Source organism: Callionymus lyra, chromosome 16 (genome assembly GCF_982586985.1).
Source record: "Callionymus lyra chromosome 16, fCalLyr1.hap1.1, whole genome shotgun sequence".
Taxonomy (NCBI): Eukaryota; Metazoa; Chordata; class Actinopteri; order Syngnathiformes; family Callionymidae; genus Callionymus; species Callionymus lyra.
The window spans coordinates 20,018,620-20,038,667 of NC_141833.1; the positions used below are offsets into that span (position 1 = coordinate 20,018,620).

Sequence of the window (20,048 nt, forward strand, 5' to 3'; positions counted from 1 at the left end):
GTGAGTGACTGTGCGCCGTGACGGAGTCGAGCCAAGTGGGTTTCTAAATCAGAGTGTCACGAACGGATCCAACTCAATCAAACCGAAGGGGGTTCCGGATCTGGCCAAGTGGGGTTTGATGGTTAAAAAAACTGGGAAGAGAAGAAGCGACTGGAATTGTGGGAGGAGATCCTTTCCGAAAAGACAGCATCAAATCAGAGCTGGAATTGAACCGGCAACTTCTTAACCACAAGCCAACCATTCTGCCGTCCCATGAGCCTCTTTGACTTCATCCGATTGTGTTCATTTCTGTGACTGTTGTGAGGGCGAGTTAAGCCAAAAGACAAAAGTTGGATTTACGATCATCGCCAACAAAAAAAATTCCTTAAACTAAATATTGTTGTTTTTTTTGTTAATTGTTGTTCATTTCACTAGGAATGAAGTGAAATTTGTTTCTGAGGAATATTAAGGAAAGTCAAGGAAAAAGAATACCGGCTGAACAAGTTTGTTTTTGTTTCATGAGGTTAAAGTACGTTTGTGTGAAAACGCATCTGATCGTAACTAATAATTTTGTTTCTTTTTATTACTCATTTTTAACAAAAAAATGTTTTTTTGTTTGAGGCTTTCTTTCTTTTGTTCAGTTTTCCATTTTGTGAGTATTTCTTTTTCCTCAAAAGAATATTGAAGTAAACTAAAAGCTTGTTTTGAATAAATGTATATTCGTTTTTTTAAATCAGATTTTATTTATATATTTTTTTAATTATTTACTTTTATTTAACTTTCAATTTATTTTTTAGATTCTGTTTCTTTTAATCTTTTGGCTTGAACGCCCTTTACAAGGTAAATAAAAGCATGTTTTGGTACCAGAAATCCTGTCTGCACTCTTCGCCTCCCTTCTTTCCTTTAACTGTTACCTCTTTACTAGTGTGTTAATGAAGCTTCATGATACAGTGTCAGTATCTTCAGAGTCCACTAGATGGTAGTGATGTGTTGATGAAGCTTCATGAAACAGTGTCAGTATCTTCAGAGTCCACTAGATGGTAGTGATGTGTTGATGAAGCTTCATGAAACAGTGTCATTATCTTCAGAGTCCACTAGATGGTAGTGATGTGTTGATGAAGCTTCATGAAACAGTGTCATTATCTTTGGAGTCCACTAGATGGTAGTGACCTGTTGATGAAGCTTCATGAAACATCGTCATTATCTTCAGAGTCCACTAGATGGTAGTGATGTGTTAATGAAGCTTCATGAAACAGTGTCATTATCTTCAGAGTCCACTAGATGGTAGTGACGTGTTGATGAAGCTTCATGAAACAGTGTCATTATCTTCAGAGTCCACTAGATGGTAGTGATGTGTTGATGAAGCTTCATGAAACAGTGTCATTATCTTCAGAGTCCACTAGATGGTAGTGATGTGTTGATGAAGCTTCATGAAACAGTGTCATTATCTTCAGAGTCCACTAGATGGTAGTGATGTGTTGATGAAGCTTCATGAAACAGTGTCATTATCTTTGGAGTCCACTAGATGGTAGTGACGTGTTGATGAAGCTTCATGAAACAGTGTCATTATCTTCAGAGTCCACTAGATGGTAGTGACGTGTTGATGAAGCTTCATGAAACAGTGTCATTATCTTCAGAGTCCACTAAATGGTAGTGATGTGTTGATGAAGCTTCATGAAACAGTGTCATTATCTTCAGAGTCCACTAGATGGTAGTGATGTGTTGATGAAGCTTCATGAAACAGTGTCATTATCCACTAGATGGCGTCTCTGCACTATTTCCCTTTGTTTTGAACAAATGTTCTAATGAAACATAATTTTTAAAGTGATGGCGCCACCTACTGGCCTCTGAACAACATGACACTGCTTCATGAAGCTTCACCAACACATCACTACTCTTTACTCATTCCGTGTTGCTTCTACCTTCGTCTCTCTTCTCTTCCACTTTCCTCCCGTCGCTCCGTCGTCCACTAAACCAAACCGAGTAATTGACTCACAGCTTTCATTTGATTAGATCATTTTCATTACTCGACGACGAAAACCTCGTGTACGCCCGATTACGACCGTGACCTATCAGAGGCGCTCATGTCGCGGCGATGCCCTTTCGGCGTTTGAGTGAGTGCAGTTGAGATTAAATGAGACAATTCCATTCATTATTCATCCGGTGTCTGCTGCTTTTCCCGGACATTTCACCGTCCCGTGTACCAACCCCAACAGACACCGGGTGACAGGTCGGGAACACCCTGTACAGGACATCGCTTATGCTCGGACCGAGGTAAACGCGGATGTGCCCGAATTTAGAGTCAGCAAAGTCTGCATTCATATTAATGACCGGCAGGAGGACGCCGAGAGCATGTCAAGGTTGCGTTCAAGGTACACCAATGAAAACAACGTATCATTCCGTCTGGCTTTCTTGCTACAACACATCACGGCGGTGGGTTGCATTCATTTCCATAATTGTTAGAGTATTGACGGGAATTGGAAAAAATAATGTTAAAATCCAACTCTCCTGACTCACACGTTTCAAATGTTGAATCTTCTTCTCCAAGATACAGTAAGTTCCTCATCATGACCATGTTTTACACTTATTACTTAATAAAGTTGCTCTGAAATCTGGACGAACGAGAGGTTACGAGAGTCCATTATGACGTTGTAATGGCTTCACTCCTCCTCAAACCAGCTGTAATCACGCCCCCTTTGTTTATACAACGAGTCCCTTGGAAGTGGAGACTTCAAGGATTGATTACACGTGTTGACAAACCTCCATGTTTAACCAATCACAGCAGAGTGGGCGTGGTTATGGTTGACAAGATTTCATCTCCAGAAAAGAAAAAACGAGTGGGCGGGGCTTAAGATCATTTTCTAATGTCAATATTTCAATGAAAAGAGAGTTTTGTACAAACACACTGATGATACAATAGAGTCCAACTTCTATTGAAGACACTTAAATCAACAGATTAGTTAGACTTAAAAGACTTCGGCCAAAGTAAAACACTAGTCAATTAAAGGATAAAGGACTACTAAAATGAGTTGGTCGGAATTTTCGCCTTTTAATATTTAAATTTTCCAGGAAAATTAACTGGACCCCAGAAAGACGAATATACATGACGACATTTCACATTGCATTTACAGGGTTTAAACACTGGGGGGAGCCAAAAACAAATATTTTAATTTGAAGATTTCAAATTCAATCCATCCATTTCCCAACACTAGTCTACGGCTGGGTCTCAGGGGGGGCAGCTGTATAGAGGAAGACCAGCCTTTTTTTTAAGTAGTATTACCAAAATGTTCTCAAGTGATTCTACCTTGAATACGCCAAGTTCCAAAGGAAACTTCTTCTGGATTTTTTTCTTTTAGTCACTATTTTGTGATCGTAGTTCAACTATTTCTTTCCCATTAACCGACCAAGTCTTTATGTCTGACGATGTGTCCCTGATCCATCTCTTCTTCACCCAAGAAAATCCTTCAAGCTGACTGAGAACCATGGTCTCAGATTTACAATACGTCATCCATCAATTGATTAAACCACTTTCATAGATCATGACTTGTACCTATATATAGTAATGAAGCTTCATGAAACAGTGTCATTATCTTCAGAGTCCACTAGATGGCGTCTCTGCACTATTTTCCTTTGTTTTTAACAACTGTTCTAAAGAAACATAATTTTTTAAAGTGATGGCGCCACCTACTGACCTCTGAACAACATGACACTGTTTCATGTACACATATATGAAATATATACTCGACCTTTTTCCCTTCTTTGTCAGACGTGGGGTTGTTGGTGACCTTGAAGACGTTCAGGTCGAGCACGTCCTTCATCTCGTAGTTGTAGCCTCGTCGCTTGCAGACGATCGCGGCCAAATCGAACAGAAATATGTGTCTGTGTGGAGAGAAACAAAAAGCGAGGGAAGACAAAAAAAACAAAAAGCATATGAGATGTGTCGTAACCGTTGTGTTAACACTTTTTTTTTAAAGGTGAGAACTTTCGTGGTTTTCCTGCCCCTCGATCTAATTTTCATTCGGAGAGACAGTGACGCTGAGGCACCTGTCTTGTTTCCTCTTGTCGACGCTGGACACGATCCGGACCTCGACGTCTCCTTTTGGCCGACCGAAGCTGATGAGGGGCTGGTTCTGACCCGGAGAAAAAAAAACAAAAAAACACAACAGCAGAAGCCCTTGAGCAACACAAGGGATTTTTATTGTAGCAAATATTTTTTTATGTATTTCCCTGAAATATCAAGTGAGATGTTTATATAAAATCTTCCCTCATGAGGTTATTTGTTTCAGTTTCTCGGGGAAAAACTTTGGCGAGGAAAAAACAAATTGTGTTTACCAAGTTTTCGATGGACCTCTGGTACTGGTCGATGTCCCTGAGAGTCTCGTTATCTCTCTTCACCTCATTGACAAACTGAGCCAGGTCCTGAGCACAGAAACACCAGGTTTTTTTTTGAAAAAAAATGTTGGATTATTTCACTTGACAAAAACTTGCTCGTGCTGCTCCGCTCTTACTTTCATGGCATCCAGAGCGATCTTCAAATGCTTCTTGTCGGCAGCGTCGTGAGTGTGTTTGACAAGCTCCTGTCAGGGTCGGGGGGGGTTAGGAGGGGGAAGAATAAGCGATTACCGAAAAAAAAGTCGTCAATCTAATTTAATGACTTCACTTTTGACATCCTGAAACCACAGACCTCATTAAAACATTACCTGAGACAACTCGAAGCCCCACTTTCCCACCAATTGCCCCTTTAAACAACTGAAAATTAGGGAAAATCTGCTCTTTCTTTGACCTCATCTTGAAGTTGAGGGTCTGCTAGAGACACCTGAGGAGGCTGACATTTTAAAAACAACTCTAAACTCATTTTCTTTATCGTCACGGACAGATTTTTAACTATATTAAATCATAATTTACTGCTGAGAAAAAAAAACAAAGACTGAAATCTATAAAATTAGGGATAATTGAGAATTGTGTTGTGTTTTTCTTTTTATTTATGTGTATAACTGTTGAAGTGATGATCACATTTGTTTCTAAAGCTTTAAGACCAGATAACAAAGTCGATAAATAAACACGTAAAAATCATAATAAACCGTTATTTAATTCATAATGTATTTTATTAAGCTTTAATTTGATTTTCTTCTCATTTTTTTCTATTAATATTATTACTAAACCGAATTACAGATGGAAATAAATGGTTAGAAGCGGTTGGTCATAATGTTGTGGCTCAACATTTTGTCTTTATTTGAGAAGATTATTTTAAATTAACCAGCAAAAAAAAAAAAACTAAAAGGTTAGCTACAGATATAACTCACCGAGGATTGTGGGTATTTTGTGATGAGGACGTCTATTTTGGAGTGAACCAGACTTTAAATATATATTTAAATGTTATTTTAAATTTGTAACAATCCTAATAAAGAGTTCTTGTGGTGGATTTACAAACCAGGTAAATCTCAAGTGCTGTTTTTACACCAAACATGAAATAGTTTGGTATTAAAATATGTTGTTTTCTTTTGGCATGTTTCGTTCACTTGAGGTGTAAATATGTGTGCAACACTGACCTCAAGTGGTCGTTTATGATATGACATGTGGAATTATTTAACTCGTACTAAATAAAGACTTGTAGCTCTTCAATTTAACTCTGAAAGAAAGGAGAATCACCTGAAGCAGAAGATGATACTTGAGGACTCGCTGCATCGGTACAACAAGCAGGTCCCGTAGAGTGAACTTCCCGTTGTTGGCCCGTTTGGAACACTCCTAGAACACTCGCTCAAGTCAGATTTCGCTCAATCAAAGTTTGTATTCCTTACATTTCCATGGTTCAAAGATTGTTTTTTTTTTCACATTCCTCACCGCCAACTTGAGGCGAACGTCTTCCTTTTCTTTGCAAATAAGATCCAACACGGCGATGGCGATCTCCACACGACTGCAGTAGATCCCGTAAATAAGAAGCCTGAGCATCAGTGGGAGAAAATGAAGATATGAGTTAAGATCGTCAAGTAGACGCCGAGGACTGTGTCAATGAAAGTCAAAATGTATACATGAATAAATGTAAATGAAAAAGTATTTAATTGTATAAACCGGTCGACTTTTGAGTATTAAAATTCATCTTAAAGTCTCAAAATCTCTACTTCGGCTTTTTTATAAAACTTTTGAAAGATAATACGACAATGAAGTTGTCGTCGAACAGCCGCCAAGGATTGTGGGTTTTCTTCGTCAACCAGACTTTAAAGATGTTTGTGTTATTTTAACATTAGATTATAAGAATCAATTTAATTGGTTCATTTTATAAGAAACAGATGGTTTGAACATGTGCTTTTATTTTCAGACGTGTTTCTTTATTTCAATTATTAAATTATTTTAATTATTATAACAAATAATGACAAAATAGTTCCTGTTTTGTCTTTACATTACAAGCAATAAAAGGGATTTTGATCGTTTATTTTATTTGGCTTAAAGGCTGTAAATTAAAAAGGATGAAATGTTAACATTTCATGTTAAAATTAATTGTTAATTACTATTTTATTTTACGAGAACCTTTCCTTTTTTCCAAGATGGTTCATTACAAAAAAATATTGCAGTTTTATTTTAACATTAGAAGCAATAAACATTGCTGATTTTATTTATTGTTATTATTATTTGGCTTAAAAGATGTCAATTAAAGCACACTTTGGTTATTAATCGGAATGACAACATTTTATATTAAAATCATTCATCATTTTTATTTAATTTTAGTTGTTATTTAACAAAAAAAAAAGATTATTTAAATAAATTTAAAATTCATTGAAACGTATTTAATTTACTTATTTACTTTATGTATACTTTATTTCATTTAGTTTTTTATTAAATTTTCTTCTTCTTTTAAAATAAAGTAATAAACTGAATCATCATTAAAACGGTTACAAGCAGGTGGTCATAATGTTATAGCTCGATATTTTTGTCTATATTTGACCAACTGTTTTTTAAGTTAATCAACAAAAAAAGACAAACACGTTAAGTTGGATCAACTCATTAATCTACTTTAAAGTAGCAATGTGTTGATGAAGCTTCATGAAACAATGTCATGTTGTTCAGAGGTCAGTAGGTGGCGCCATCGGTTTAAAAATGATGTTTTATTAAAACATTATTAATTTTATTAAAACATTATTCTTGTATTTAGATGTTTTGTATTTTATTTATTCTTGTATTTAGATGTTTCGTATTTTATTTATTCTTGTATTTAGACATTTCATCTTTTATTTCTTCATGTGTTCAGACGTTTCGTATTTTATTTATTTATGTATTAAGACGTTTCTTATTTAATTTATTCTTGTATTTAGACTTATCCTCTTTTATTTATTTTGTCATTAGACCCATTTAAGAATAAATAAAAGACTAAATGTCGAGATACACAAATAAATAAAAGACAAAGTGTATAAAAACATGGATTAATAAAAAAAAACTAAACTTATAAAAACATAAATAAATAAAAGTAGGTGGCGCCATCAGTTTAAAAATGATGTTTTATTAAAACAGTTGTTCAAAACAAAGGGAAAATAGTGCAGAGACGCCATCTAGTGGATGATAATGACACTGTTTCATGAAGCTTCATCAAACCAATTTCCAAACAGAAAAAAGTGTAACTTTGCTCACCTTTCTTTATAGTTGATGAAGATTTGATGGAGATTTAAAGCGTTCTTGTTCAGGACGGAGTCTTGAACTTCCGTCATCAGACTCTTGTGGACTTTGACTAAATCCTGTGAGGACAGAACAAAAAGTAAAGATCCATCACTTCAACCTAAAAACTAGTTTAATTCTTCAGACTTACGGGGATGTTGACAAAAACTTTGTCGATTTCTGACACGGAGAAGAAGTTCTTGAGCGGATGTAGGAAGTACTGGAGAAAAAGACGGACTCGGTTACGACATTAATGAAAAAATAGTGTTTGTTTGATCGCGTCGAGAGCGTAGAACGAGAGAAGATCAGACAGAAACCTTCTCGATGGACTCCAGAGTCTCCGTGTATTTCTCCTCCGTCTGTTTGATCTCGCTCAGGCAGCAGCTCCGGACATCTTTCTCCGCCTGCTGCTGGAGACACCAGAGCTCAGAACACCCCGGAACAAGTGTTCCCCAAAAAGGTGAACAAAGAACGACCCAGAATTGGATCAGGAGTGGCGAAGAGGAGAGTGCAAACATGGCGGATCGGCCCCTCAGACCAGGTATTTTTGTGTGAAAGACATTTTTCCAGATGGTAGATTAAAGAAAACAAGAGATGTTATATCTGCACTCTGGCTCGGGAACATTGGGGAGTCCCTGGAGAACGGAGAGAGAAGGGGAGTGTCGCACCAGAGGAGGGTTCTGGTCGAGCCTCATGAGGTCCTCGTAGATCTCTCCACCTCCGTAATCCTCGTCCAGCTTGTAGACGGCGGCGTAAGGGTTGTCCTCGTCCTCCGGGACGTTCTCGCTGTGGAAGAGCAAAGAAGTTAAAGAGACATACAGTGATCCTTCGTTTACTGCAGGGGTTAAACGATCTGAAGGATAAATAAATAATTTTGATCTTCATTTTATCATCATTATCAATAAAAAAATGAGAATATTATTATTATTTTTCTCGAAGAAATTTACTATTTCCATGTATACATACATTTATACATCTATATTTAATGATTTTTATTTATTTGCACATTTAATTATTTATGTATTTCGTTATTTCAAGATTTATTTATTTATATATTTATAAATTTCGTATTTTATTTATTTTTCTATTTAAACATTTCGTATTTTATTTATACATGCATTTAGAAATTTCTTCATTTATTGATTCTTAAAATTAGACATTTCAGATTTTATTTATTCTTCTATTTAGACATTTCATATTTTATTCATTCTTCTATTTAGACAAATCGTATTTTATTGATTCTTCAAATTAGACATTTCAGATTTTATTTATTCTTCTATTTAGACATTTTGTATTTTATTTATTCATGTATTTAGGCGTTTCGTATTTTATTGATTCTTCAAATTAGACATTAATGGATTTTATTTATTATTGTATTTTGACATTTTGTATTTTTATTTATTCTTGTATTTAGACATGTCATATTTTATTTATTCATGTATTAAGATGTTTTGTGTTTTATTTATTCTTGTAATTAGACATTTCGTATTTTATTTATTCGTGTGTTCAGACATTTTGTATTTTATTTATTCATGTATTAAGACGTTTCTTATTTTATTTATTCTTGTAATTAGACATTTCGTATTTTATTTATTTGTGTGTTCAGACGTTTTATATTATATTTATTCATGTATTAAGACGTTTCTTATTTAATTTATTCTTGTATTTAGACTTATCCTCTTTTATTTATTTTGTCATTAGACCCATTCAAGAATAAATAAAAGACGAAATGTCGAAATACACAAATAACTAAAAGTCAAAATGTACCAATAAATAAATGTTTATTTTCATTAAATCAGTGTTATTAAAGGAGGAACGTCTAAAGAAAATAAAAATAAAATTCTCTTGTCTTATTATAGCACATCCTTCTCGACACTAAAATGCTCCATAATGTTTGAAAACATGACACTGATGCTTCCTCTGACAGTCTCTAACCAGGAGACGCGGGTGTGAAGGGACCCCCCGGAGAGCCGTGTGACGAGCTCTGATGTGGAGTGAGATAATGATGTGGTTTCTGCGTCAGTAATGGAGAGAAGGTTCATACATACTCCATCAAGTCTTCCAGGTTGTTGTAAATGTCTTCGTCTTTGAGACTCTCCTCGCTGGGAAACGGCCTGAAAGTGATGGAGGACGAGTTAAAATGATGGAGGACGAGTTGAAATGAACATGTTGATGTGTTGACAAGACGTTTAAATAACAGGTGGAGGTAGAAATCAAAAGGTGAGACAGGACATCATCCATCCATCCATCCATCCATCCATCCATCCATCTATCCATCCATCCATCCATCCATCCATCCATCCATCCATCCATCCATCCATCCATCCATCCATCCATCCATCCATCCATCCATCCATCCATCCATCCATCCATCCATCCATCCATCCATCCATCCATCCATCCATCCATCATCCATCCATCCATCCATTCATCCATCCATCCATCCATCCATCCATCCATCCATCCATCCATCCATCCATCCCTCCATCCATCCCTCTCTCTCTCTCTAACCATCCATCCATCCATCCATCCCTCTCTCCCTCTCTAACCATCCATCCCTCTCTCTCTCTCTCTCTCTAACCATCCCTCTCTCTCTCTCTCTCTCCATCCATCCATCCATCCATCCCTCTCTCTCTCTCTAACCATCCATCCATCCATCCATCCCTCCCCCCTCTCTCTCTCTCTCCCTTCCTCCCTCCATCCATCTATCTGAATAATAGAATATAACTAAATATGTCGGTTAACAATAAAGGCAAACATAAATTAAATAAAAATGATTATTTAAATAAATAAATAACAACCAAAGAAATATTAATTCACGGTGAACAGTTTTATTTATTTATTTTTTAATTTTGCTTTATTCAACTTGATGATTGTTCTCTATATTGTGACACCAAAAGTGTAAAAAGAACTACTCTTTGAATATAACATTGTGGGGAAAATAATGAATAGAAAATTTAAAAAATAATATTGGTGTTATTAATAGTAATATTGGTTCGTCATCAGCAACTTACTTGATGCCTCCTTGCAGTGCGAACGAAGTATGAGAGAGTTTACACAGAATGTCCATGACCTGCAGAGAAATCCACGTTATGTAGTGACACACAACACAAAGAACACATCAGCAGGTAATCGTCAATGAAATATATAAAATATGGTACATTTAACAGAGGCAAGAATCAGGTGTTATGAAACATATCACGATACAGGAACATGTAATAGTGTAGTAACAAAGTTATATGTGTAGTATTGTCGAGTACTTGACTCTGGTGTTGTAGAATTTACAGACCACATGACTCTTGATGAAGTCGTAACTGCTTTCATTTGTTTTCAAACCAAAATATTTCCAAACATCAGCTTTAAAAATTGCTGGAGTCACTGTATCCTCTCATCCTCAGTCATCGCTGCTTTCTTTTGTTTTCAAACTAAAATATGTCCAAACATCAGCTTTAAAAGCTGCTGGAGTCATTGTATCCTCTCGTCCTCAGTCGTAACTGCTTTCATTTGTTTTCAAACCAAAATATTTCCAAACATCAGCTTTAAAAGCTGCTGGAGTCACTGTATCCTCTCATCCTCAGTCATCGCTGCTTTCTTTTGTTTTCAAACCAAAATATGTCCAAACATCAGCTTTAAAAGCTGCTGGAGACACTGTATCCTCTCGTCCTCAGTCGTAACTGCTTTCATTTGTTTTCAAACCAAAATATTTCCAAACATCAGCTTTAAAAGCTGCTGGAGTCACTGTATCCTCTCATCCTCAGTCATCGCTGCTTTCTTTTGTTTTCAAACTAAAATATGTCCAAACATCAGCTTTAAAAGCTGCTGGAGTCACTGTATCCTCTCGTCCTCAGTCGTAACTGCTTTCATTTGTTTTCAAACCAAAATATTTCCAAACATCAGCTTTAAAAGCTGCTGGAGTCACTGTATCCTCTCATCCTCAGTCATCGCTGCTTTCTTTTGTTTTCAAACCAAAATATGTCCAAACATCAGCTTTAAAAGCTGCTGGAGACACTGTATCCTCTCGTCCTCAGTCGTAACTGCTTTCATTTGTTTTCAAACCAAAATATTTCCAAACATCAGCTTTAAAAGCTGCTGGAGTCACTGTATCCTCTCATCCTCAGTCATCGCTGCTTTCTTTTGTTTTCAAACTAAAATATGTCCAAACATCAGCTTTAAAAGCTGCTGGAGTCACTGTATCCTCTCGTCCTCAGTCGTAACTGCTTTCATTTGTTTTCAAACCAAAATATTTCCAAACATCAGCTTTAAAAGCTGCTGGAGTCACTGTATCCTCTCATCCTCAGTCATCGCTGCTTTCTTTTGTTTTCAAACCAAAATATGTCCAAACATCAGCTTTAAAAGCTGCTGGAGACACTGTATCCTCTCGTCCTCAGTCGTAACTGCTTTCATTTGTTTTCAAACCAAAATATTTCCAAACATCAGCTTTAAAAGCTGCTGGAGTCACTGTATCCTCTCATCCTCAGTCATCGCTGCTTTCTTTTGTTTTCAAACTAAAATATGTCCAAACATCAGCTTTAAAAGCTGCTGGAGACACTGTATCCTCTCGTCCTCAGTCGTAACTGCTTTCATTTGTTTTCAAACCAAAATATGTCCAAACATCAGCTTTAAAAGCTGCTGAAGTCACTGTATCCTCTTGTCCTCAGTTGTAACTGCTTTCATTTGTTTTCAAACCAAAATATGTCCAAACATCAGCTTTAAAAGCTGCTGGAGTCACTGTATCCTCTCGTCCTCAGCCGTAACTGCTTTCATTTGTTTTCAAACCAAAATATTTCCAAACATCAGCTTTAAAAGCTGCTGGAGTCACTGTATCCTCTCATCCTCAGTCATCGCTGCTTTCTTTTGTTTTCAAACCAAAATATGTCCAAACATCAGCTTTAAAAGCTGCTGGAGTCACTGTATCCTCTCGTCCTCAGTCGTAACTGCTTTCATTTGTTTTCAAACCAAAATATTTCCAAACATCAGCTTTAAAAGCTGCTGGAGTCACTGTATCCTCTCATCCTCAGTCATCGCTGCTTTCTTTTGTTTTCAAACCAAAATATGTCCAAACATGAGCTTTAAAAGCTGCTGGAGACACTGTATCCTCTCGTCCTCAGTCGTAACTGCTTTCATTTGTTTTCAAACCAAAATATTTCCAAACATCAGCTTTAAAAGCTGCTGGAGTCACTGTATCCTCTCGTCCTCAGTCATCACTGCTTTCTTTTGTTTTCAAACTAAAATATGTCCAAACATCAGCTTTAAAAGCTGCTGGAGACACTGTATCCTCTCGTCCTCAGTCGTAACTGCTTTCATTTGTTTTCAAACCAAAATATGTCCAAACATCAGCTTTAAAAGCTGCTGAAGTCACTGTATCCTCTTGTCCTCAGTTGTAACTGCTTTCATTTGTTTTCAAACCAAAATATGTCCAAACATCAGCTTTAAAAGCTGCTGGAGTCACTGTATCCTCTCGTCCTCAGTTGTAACTGCTTTCATTTGTTTTCAAACCAAAATATGTCCAAACATCAGCTTTAAAAGCTGCTGGAGTCACTGTATCCTCTCGTCCTCAGCCGTAACTGCTTTCATTTGTTTTCAAACCAAAATATTTCCAAACATCAGCTTTAAAAGCTGCTGGAGTCACTGTATCCTCTCATCCTCAGTCATCGCTGCTTTCTTTTGTTTTCAAACTAAAATATGTCCAAACATCAGCTTTAAAAGCTGCTGGAGACACTGTATCCTCTCGTCCTCAGTCGTAACTGCTTTCATTTGTTTTCAAACCAAAATATTTCCAAACATCAGCTTTAAAAGCTGCTGGAGTCACTGTATCCTCTCATCCTCAGTCATCGCTGCTTTCTTTTGTTTTCAAACTAAAATATGTCCAAACATCAGCTTTAAAAGCTGCTGGAGACACTGTATCCTCTCGTCCTCAGTCGTAACTGCTTTCATTTGTTTTCAAACCAAAATATTTCCAAACATCAGCTTTAAAAGCTGCTGGAGTCACTGTATCCTCTCATCCTCAGTCGTAACTGCTTTCATTTGTTTTCAAACCAAATGATGTCCAAACATCAGCTTTAAAAGCTGCTGGAGACACTGTATCCTCTCGTCCTCAGTCGTAACTGCTTTCATTTGTTTTCAAACCAAAATATGTCCAAACATCAGCTTTAAAAGCTGCTGGAGTCACTGTATCCTCTCGTCCTCAGTCGTAACTGCTTTCATTTGTTTTCAAACCAAAATATGTCCAAACATCAGCTTTAAAAGCTGCTGGAGTCACTGTATCCTCTCATCCTCAGTCATCGCTGCTTTCTTTGGTTTTCAAACTTAAATATGTCCAAACATCAGCTTTAAAAGCTGCTGGAGTCACTGTATCCTCTCGTCCTCAGTCGTAACTGCTTTCATTTGTTTTCAAACCAAAATATTTCCAAACATCAGCTTTAAAAGCTGCTGGAGTCACTGTATCCTCTCATCCTCAGTCATCGCTGCTTTCTTTTGTTTTCAAACCAAAATATGTCCAAACATCAGCTTTAAAAGCTGCTGGAGACACTGTATCCTCTCGTCCTCAGTCGTAACTGCTTTCATTTGTTTTCAAACCAAAATATTTCCAAACATCAGCTTTAAAAGCTGCTGGAGTTACTGTATCCTCTCATCCTCAGTCATCGCTGCTTTCTTTTGTTTTCAAACTAAAATATGTCCAAACATCAGCTTTAAAAGCTGCTGGAGTCACTGTATCCTCTCGTCCTCAGTCGTAACTGCTTTCATTTGTTTTCAAACCAAAATATTTCCAAACATCAGCTTTAAAAGCTGCTGGAGTCACTGTATCCTCTCATCCTCAGTCATCGCTGCTTTCTTTTGTTTTCAAACCAAAATATGTCCAAACATCAGCTTTAAAAGCTGCTGGAGACACTGTATCCTCTCGTCCTCAGTCGTAACTGCTTTCATTTGTTTTCAAACCAAAATATTTCCAAACATCAGCTTTAAAAGCTGCTGGAGTCACTGTATCCTCTCATCCTCAGTCATCGCTGCTTTCTTTTGTTTTCAAACTAAAATATGTCCAAACATCAGCTTTAAAAGCTGCTGGAGACACTGTATCCTCTCGTCCTCAGTCGTAACTGCTTTCATTTGTTTTCAAACCAAAATATGTCCAAACATCAGCTTTAAAAGCTGCTGAAGTCACTGTATCCTCTTGTCCTCAGTTGTAACTGCTTTCATTTGTTTTCAAACCAAAATATGTCCAAACATCAGCTTTAAAAGCTGCTGGAGTCACTGTATCCTCTCGTCCTCAGTTGTAACTGCTTTCATTTGTTTTCAAACCAAAATATGTCCAAACATCAGCTTTAAAAGCTGCTGGAGTCACTGTATCCTCTCGTCCTCAGTTGTAACTGCTTTCATTTGTTTTCGAAACCAAAATATTTCCAAACATCAGCTTTAAAAGCTGCTGGAGTCACTGTATCCTCTCATCCTCAGTCATCGCTGCTTTCTTTTGTTTTCAAACTAAAATATGTCCAAACATCAGCTTTAAAAGCTGCTGGAGACACTGTATCCTCTCGTCCTCAGTCGTAACTGCTTTCATTTGTTTTCAAACCAAAATATTTCCAAACATCAGCTTTAAAAGCTGCTGGAGTCACTGTATCCTCTCATCCTCAGTCATCGCTGCTTTCTTTTGTTTTCAAACTAAAATATGTCCAAACATCAGCTTTAAAAGCTGCTGGAGACACTGTATCCTCTCGTCCTCAGTCGTAACTGCTTTCATTTGTTTTCAAACCAAAATATTTCCAAACATCAGCTTTAAAAGCTGCTGGAGTCACTGTATCCTCTCATCCTCAGTCGTAACTGCTTTCATTTGTTTTCAAACCAAATGATGTCCAAACATCAGCTTTAAAAGCTGCTGGAGACACTGTATCCTCTCGTCCTCAGTCGTAACTGCTTTCATTTGTTTTCAAACCAAAATATGTCCAAACATCAGCTTTAAAAGCTGCTGGAGTCACTGTATCCTCTCGTCCTCAGTCGTTACTGCTTTCATTTGTTTTCAAACCAAAATATGTCCAAACATCAGCTTTAAAAGCTGCTGGAGTCACTGTATCCTCTCGTCCTCAGTCGTAACTGCTTTCATTTGTTTTCAAACCAAAATATGTCCAAACATCAGCTTTAAAAGCTGCTGGAGTCACTGTATCCTCTCGTCCTCAGTTGTAACTGCTTTCATTTGTTTTCAAACCAAAATATGTCCAAACATCAGCTTTAAAAGCTGCTGGAGTCACTGTATCCTCTCGTCCTCAGTTGTAACTGCTTTCATTTGTTTTCAAACCAAAATATGTCCAAACATCAGCTTTAAAAGCTGCTGGAGTCACTGTATCCTCTCGTCCTCAGCCGTAACTGCTTTCATTTGTTTTCAAACCAAAATATGTCCAAATATAAGCTTTAAAAGCTGCTGGAGTCACTGTATCCTCTCGTCCTCAGTCGTAACTGCTTTCATTTGTTTTCAAACCAAAATATGTCCAAACATCAGCTTTAAAAGCTGCTGGAGACACTGTATCCTCTCATCCTCAGTTGTAACTGCTTTCATTTGTTTTCAAACCAAAATATGTCCAAACATCAGCTTTAAAAGCTGCTAGAGACACTGTATCCTCTCGTCCTCAGTCGTAACTGCTTTCATTTGTTTTCAAACCAAAATATGTCCAAACATAAGCTTTAAAAGTTGCTGGAGTCACTGTATCCTCTCATCCTCAGTCATCGCTGCTTTCATTTGTTTTCAAACTAAAATATGTCCGCACATCAGCTTTAAAAGCTGCTGGAGACACTGTATCCTCTCGTCCTCAGTCGTAACTGCTTTCATTTGTTTTCAAACCAAAATATGTCCAAACATCAGCTATAAAAGCTGCTGGAGACACTGTATCCTCTCGTCCTCAGTTGTAACTGCTTTCATTTGTTTTCAAACCAAAATATGTCCAAACATCAGCTTTAAAAGCTGCTGGAGTCACTGTATCCTCTCGTCCTCAGTTGTAACTGCTTTCATTTGTTTTCAAACCAAAATATGTCCAAACATCAGCTATAAAAGCTGCTGGAGACACTGTATCCTCTCGTCCTCAGTCGTAACTGCTTTCATTTGTTTTCAAACCAAAATATGTCCAAACATCAGCTTTAAAAGCTGCTGGAGACACTGTATCCTCTCGTCCTCAGTCGTAACTGCTTTCATTTGTTTTCAAACCAAAATATGTCCAAACATCAGCTTTAAAAGCTGCTGGAGACACTGTATCCTCTCGTCCTCAGTTGTAACTGCTTTCATTTGTTTTCAAACCAAAATATGTCCAAACATCAGCTTTAAAAGCTGCTGGAGACACTGTATCCTCTCGTCCTCAGTCATAACTGCTTTCATTTTGTTTCCAAATCAAAATATGTCCAAACATCATCTTTAAAAGCTGCTGGAGACACTGTATCCCCTCGTCCTCAGTCATCGTCGGGATGTGGCGCAATTTCATTGTTACTACCATCTAGTGGCCTGAAGTTTAATTGGCACACAAAAATAAACAAATGCAGTGAATGTTAATTGTTAATAAAAAAACAAAATTATTGTATTTTTTGAAACACTTTATTTAAATATAAACCATAAAAATAAATGATATTTCAGTGTATCAATATTTTCTCACAGTTAAATACATGTTTGTGTTGCACGCACAGCATTCTTATCTCACAAGTAGGATTTTAGTTATTTATGTGGTGATAAAGAGACGACAGGAAATGATCAAAGTCTGAACCAAAACATGCTCTGCAGGTTCAAGAATTTAAGGTTTTAGAAGATATGAAAATGTACAAAACGTGAATTTGCTTCTATAACGGTAAACATTTGACCTTAAACGTATCATTAAAGCATAATTAACACAATTATACACACTTTTTATGGATCATTTGCTTCTATGACTCCATGGCATTAAAGCTATTAAGTTGTTTTCTTGCCATAAAGTTTAAGTTACAGCTATTTATTGAAGATTAAATCTAAAACTATGTTTTTTAAATAGATTTCTTTATGTTGCCAAGCAAGTGCAGTTTCAATGAAACTTTATTTAACTTTCATGTTTGACAACAGGCCTGAAGATAGTCGTCTCTTGAGGCCGACTAGTTAGATTGTGGTTTAGTGTCGATGTGCTCTTCCTGCGCGAGCGAGTGAACGAGTGCAGCTTCAGCTGAGGGGAGAGTTCATGACCTTCTCGTGCTGCTGGAGGTCGTCTGAGGCACAAACCAGATGGAAATCCTGACTTCAGAACCATGTGAAAATGACTTTTAGTTCTAACAGTTGATATTGTCATGTTTTTTATTATGTGTTGAAATATTTATCGTTACATAAGAATAATGTCCTGTTGAAATTCACATGTCAAGGTTTCATGGTGTATAAAATTGTGTATTACTTCGATAAATTATTGTATACACTGTACTTTTAAATGAATTATTAAAAGTTTATGATGAGATAAGATATTCTGTCGACAGTCGTGCAAGTTCACAGAAGGAAAGGTTTAACACACCATGCGCAAAAAATGTATAAATAATTCATTAAAAATAACTATCACTAAATAATAACTCTAATTATAATATTATAAAACATAACACAATTTTAAAAAAACATAAAAATTAGAAAATGATCACAGTAAGAATTATAAAATAATATAAAGATATTAATGAATCAGGCGTTATGATACGTATCACGATACAGGAACATGATACTGTGATACTGTAGTAACAAGTATATATTCAATTCAATTCAATTCAATTCAATTCAATTTTATTTAAAGTGTCTTATCATAACAAAGTTATCTCAAGACACTATACAGTTGAAATAATACTATAGTTGATTAAGGAAAAATAGATCCCAGCAATTCAACAAAGAGCAAGAAACAAAACACTGTACAGTGAGCTGTATATCTGTAGTATTGTCGAGTACTTGACTCTGGTGTTGCAGAATTTACTCACTTAGAACTTACTAATTTATTTCATTTGTTTTCAAACCAAAATATGTCCAAACATCAGCTTTAAAAGCTGCTGAAGTCACTGTATCCTCTTGTCCTCAGTCATCGTCTGGATGCGGCGCAATTTCATTGTTCCTTTAGCTGCAAAGTACGATATGAATGCTACCATCTAGTGGCCGGAAACGTAATTGCGACACAAAAATGAACAAACGCAGTGACTGTTTAATGTAATAATGGTATTAAATAAAATAACGATATTTACAAAATAATAAAACATAACAGAATTATTATAATAATCATTAAAATGAGAAAATTATAAGAATCATTATTATAAAATAATATAATGATATTAATTAATCAGGTGTTATGATACGTATCGCGATACAGGAACATGTGATAGTGTAAGAACAAGGAAATATCTGTAGTATATTATTTTGTAATGAAATAACAAATAATGATCATAACAAAAAAACTACAATACGAATAAAAATAAATAAAGTAGTAATGAAAATATTAACAATAATAACTACAACAACCATAATAATAATAATAGTAAATTAATAAAAGTCATATGATTACTGAATAATAACGACAAATAATGAAAACAAAACAGTAGTAGTGCCAAATATGACACTATACAACAATATAAAGTAATATTGTTTTTTGTTACATTTGTATATATAGTCATTATAATTATAGAAGTCTGAGCGTAAAAACATTAAATGCTTAAATACATATTTAGACGACTAATCAGTAATATTAATATCCTTTAAGAGGAAAATTATTAGATGTACTTTCGCAAGAGGATTTTCCATGTTTTCTTACCATTTCTACTTTCACTCCTATTCATAATTGATGGGTTAAAAAAATAATTTGGTTTGACAGGAGACGTGATTTCAAAACAGGAAAGTGAATCCAGTCTCGTAATCCAGGTTAAACCCAGTAGTGGCTGCATGGGAATGTAGGTTAGGGAGCTTTCAGTTGGGCACGTTCCACTCCCGTGGATTAGACTGGCCGAGATATAAGATGTTCCGGGGTTTTTTTTTTTCGACGTCCAAAGTCAGGATTGAGCATCTCGCCGAAGGACTACAACTCGTCCTGGTGTCGGTCCAAGACAATCTAAACCTGCCCCCAACGCTACCGACGACCCCGGAGTAATCTTGTCGCCGCCCGGAACTTCTCTGACGGACTCTTGAGTCAGAGATTAGACGGGCCCGGGCCTGGGATGAATGCTACATATTCGGAGGCAGCACCTCGCTGGTGGGATTATCAGCGGCCAGATTAACTGGAAGCTTCTTTGGAATTCGAAAAAAGCAAGAAAGTGTGGAGGAACGTGCGCTATGAGGCCGACTTGAAGTGATTGACGAGGAGTTAAAGTGTCAAACTCAGAACCGAAAACTTGTTTAAAGTTTAACATGCGGCCGGTAAAATGTGTATTTACCAAACAGGAAGTGTTTTTTTTTATCTTTTGACGCTCAAAATATCTCT

The 20,048-nt window shown here is 36.4% G+C and overlaps 1 protein-coding gene across 2 annotated transcripts in view; it reads right to left on the reverse strand.

Moving 5' to 3' along the window:
- Positions 1-20,048, reverse strand: part of LOC148064102 (guanine nucleotide exchange factor VAV3-like) — a 70,499-nt gene that overhangs the window by 44,118 nt on the left and 6,333 nt on the right. For both annotated transcript variants that reach the window (XM_087811989.1, XM_087811988.1), the window contains exons 3-14: positions 10,638-10,696; positions 9,672-9,737; positions 8,292-8,409; positions 7,941-8,030; positions 7,775-7,843; positions 7,600-7,703; positions 5,821-5,920; positions 5,629-5,724; positions 4,488-4,556; positions 4,312-4,398; positions 4,024-4,109; positions 3,726-3,858 (exon numbers count right to left, since the gene is read on the reverse strand). In XM_087811989.1, coding sequence (XP_087668115.1) covers positions 3,726-3,858; positions 4,024-4,109; positions 4,312-4,398; positions 4,488-4,556; positions 5,629-5,724; positions 5,821-5,920; positions 7,600-7,703; positions 7,775-7,843; positions 7,941-8,030; positions 8,292-8,409; positions 9,672-9,737; positions 10,638-10,696 — 1,077 coding nt within the window. The remainder of the gene's footprint in view (positions 1-3,725; positions 3,859-4,023; positions 4,110-4,311; positions 4,399-4,487; positions 4,557-5,628; positions 5,725-5,820; positions 5,921-7,599; positions 7,704-7,774; positions 7,844-7,940; positions 8,031-8,291; positions 8,410-9,671; positions 9,738-10,637; positions 10,697-20,048) is intronic.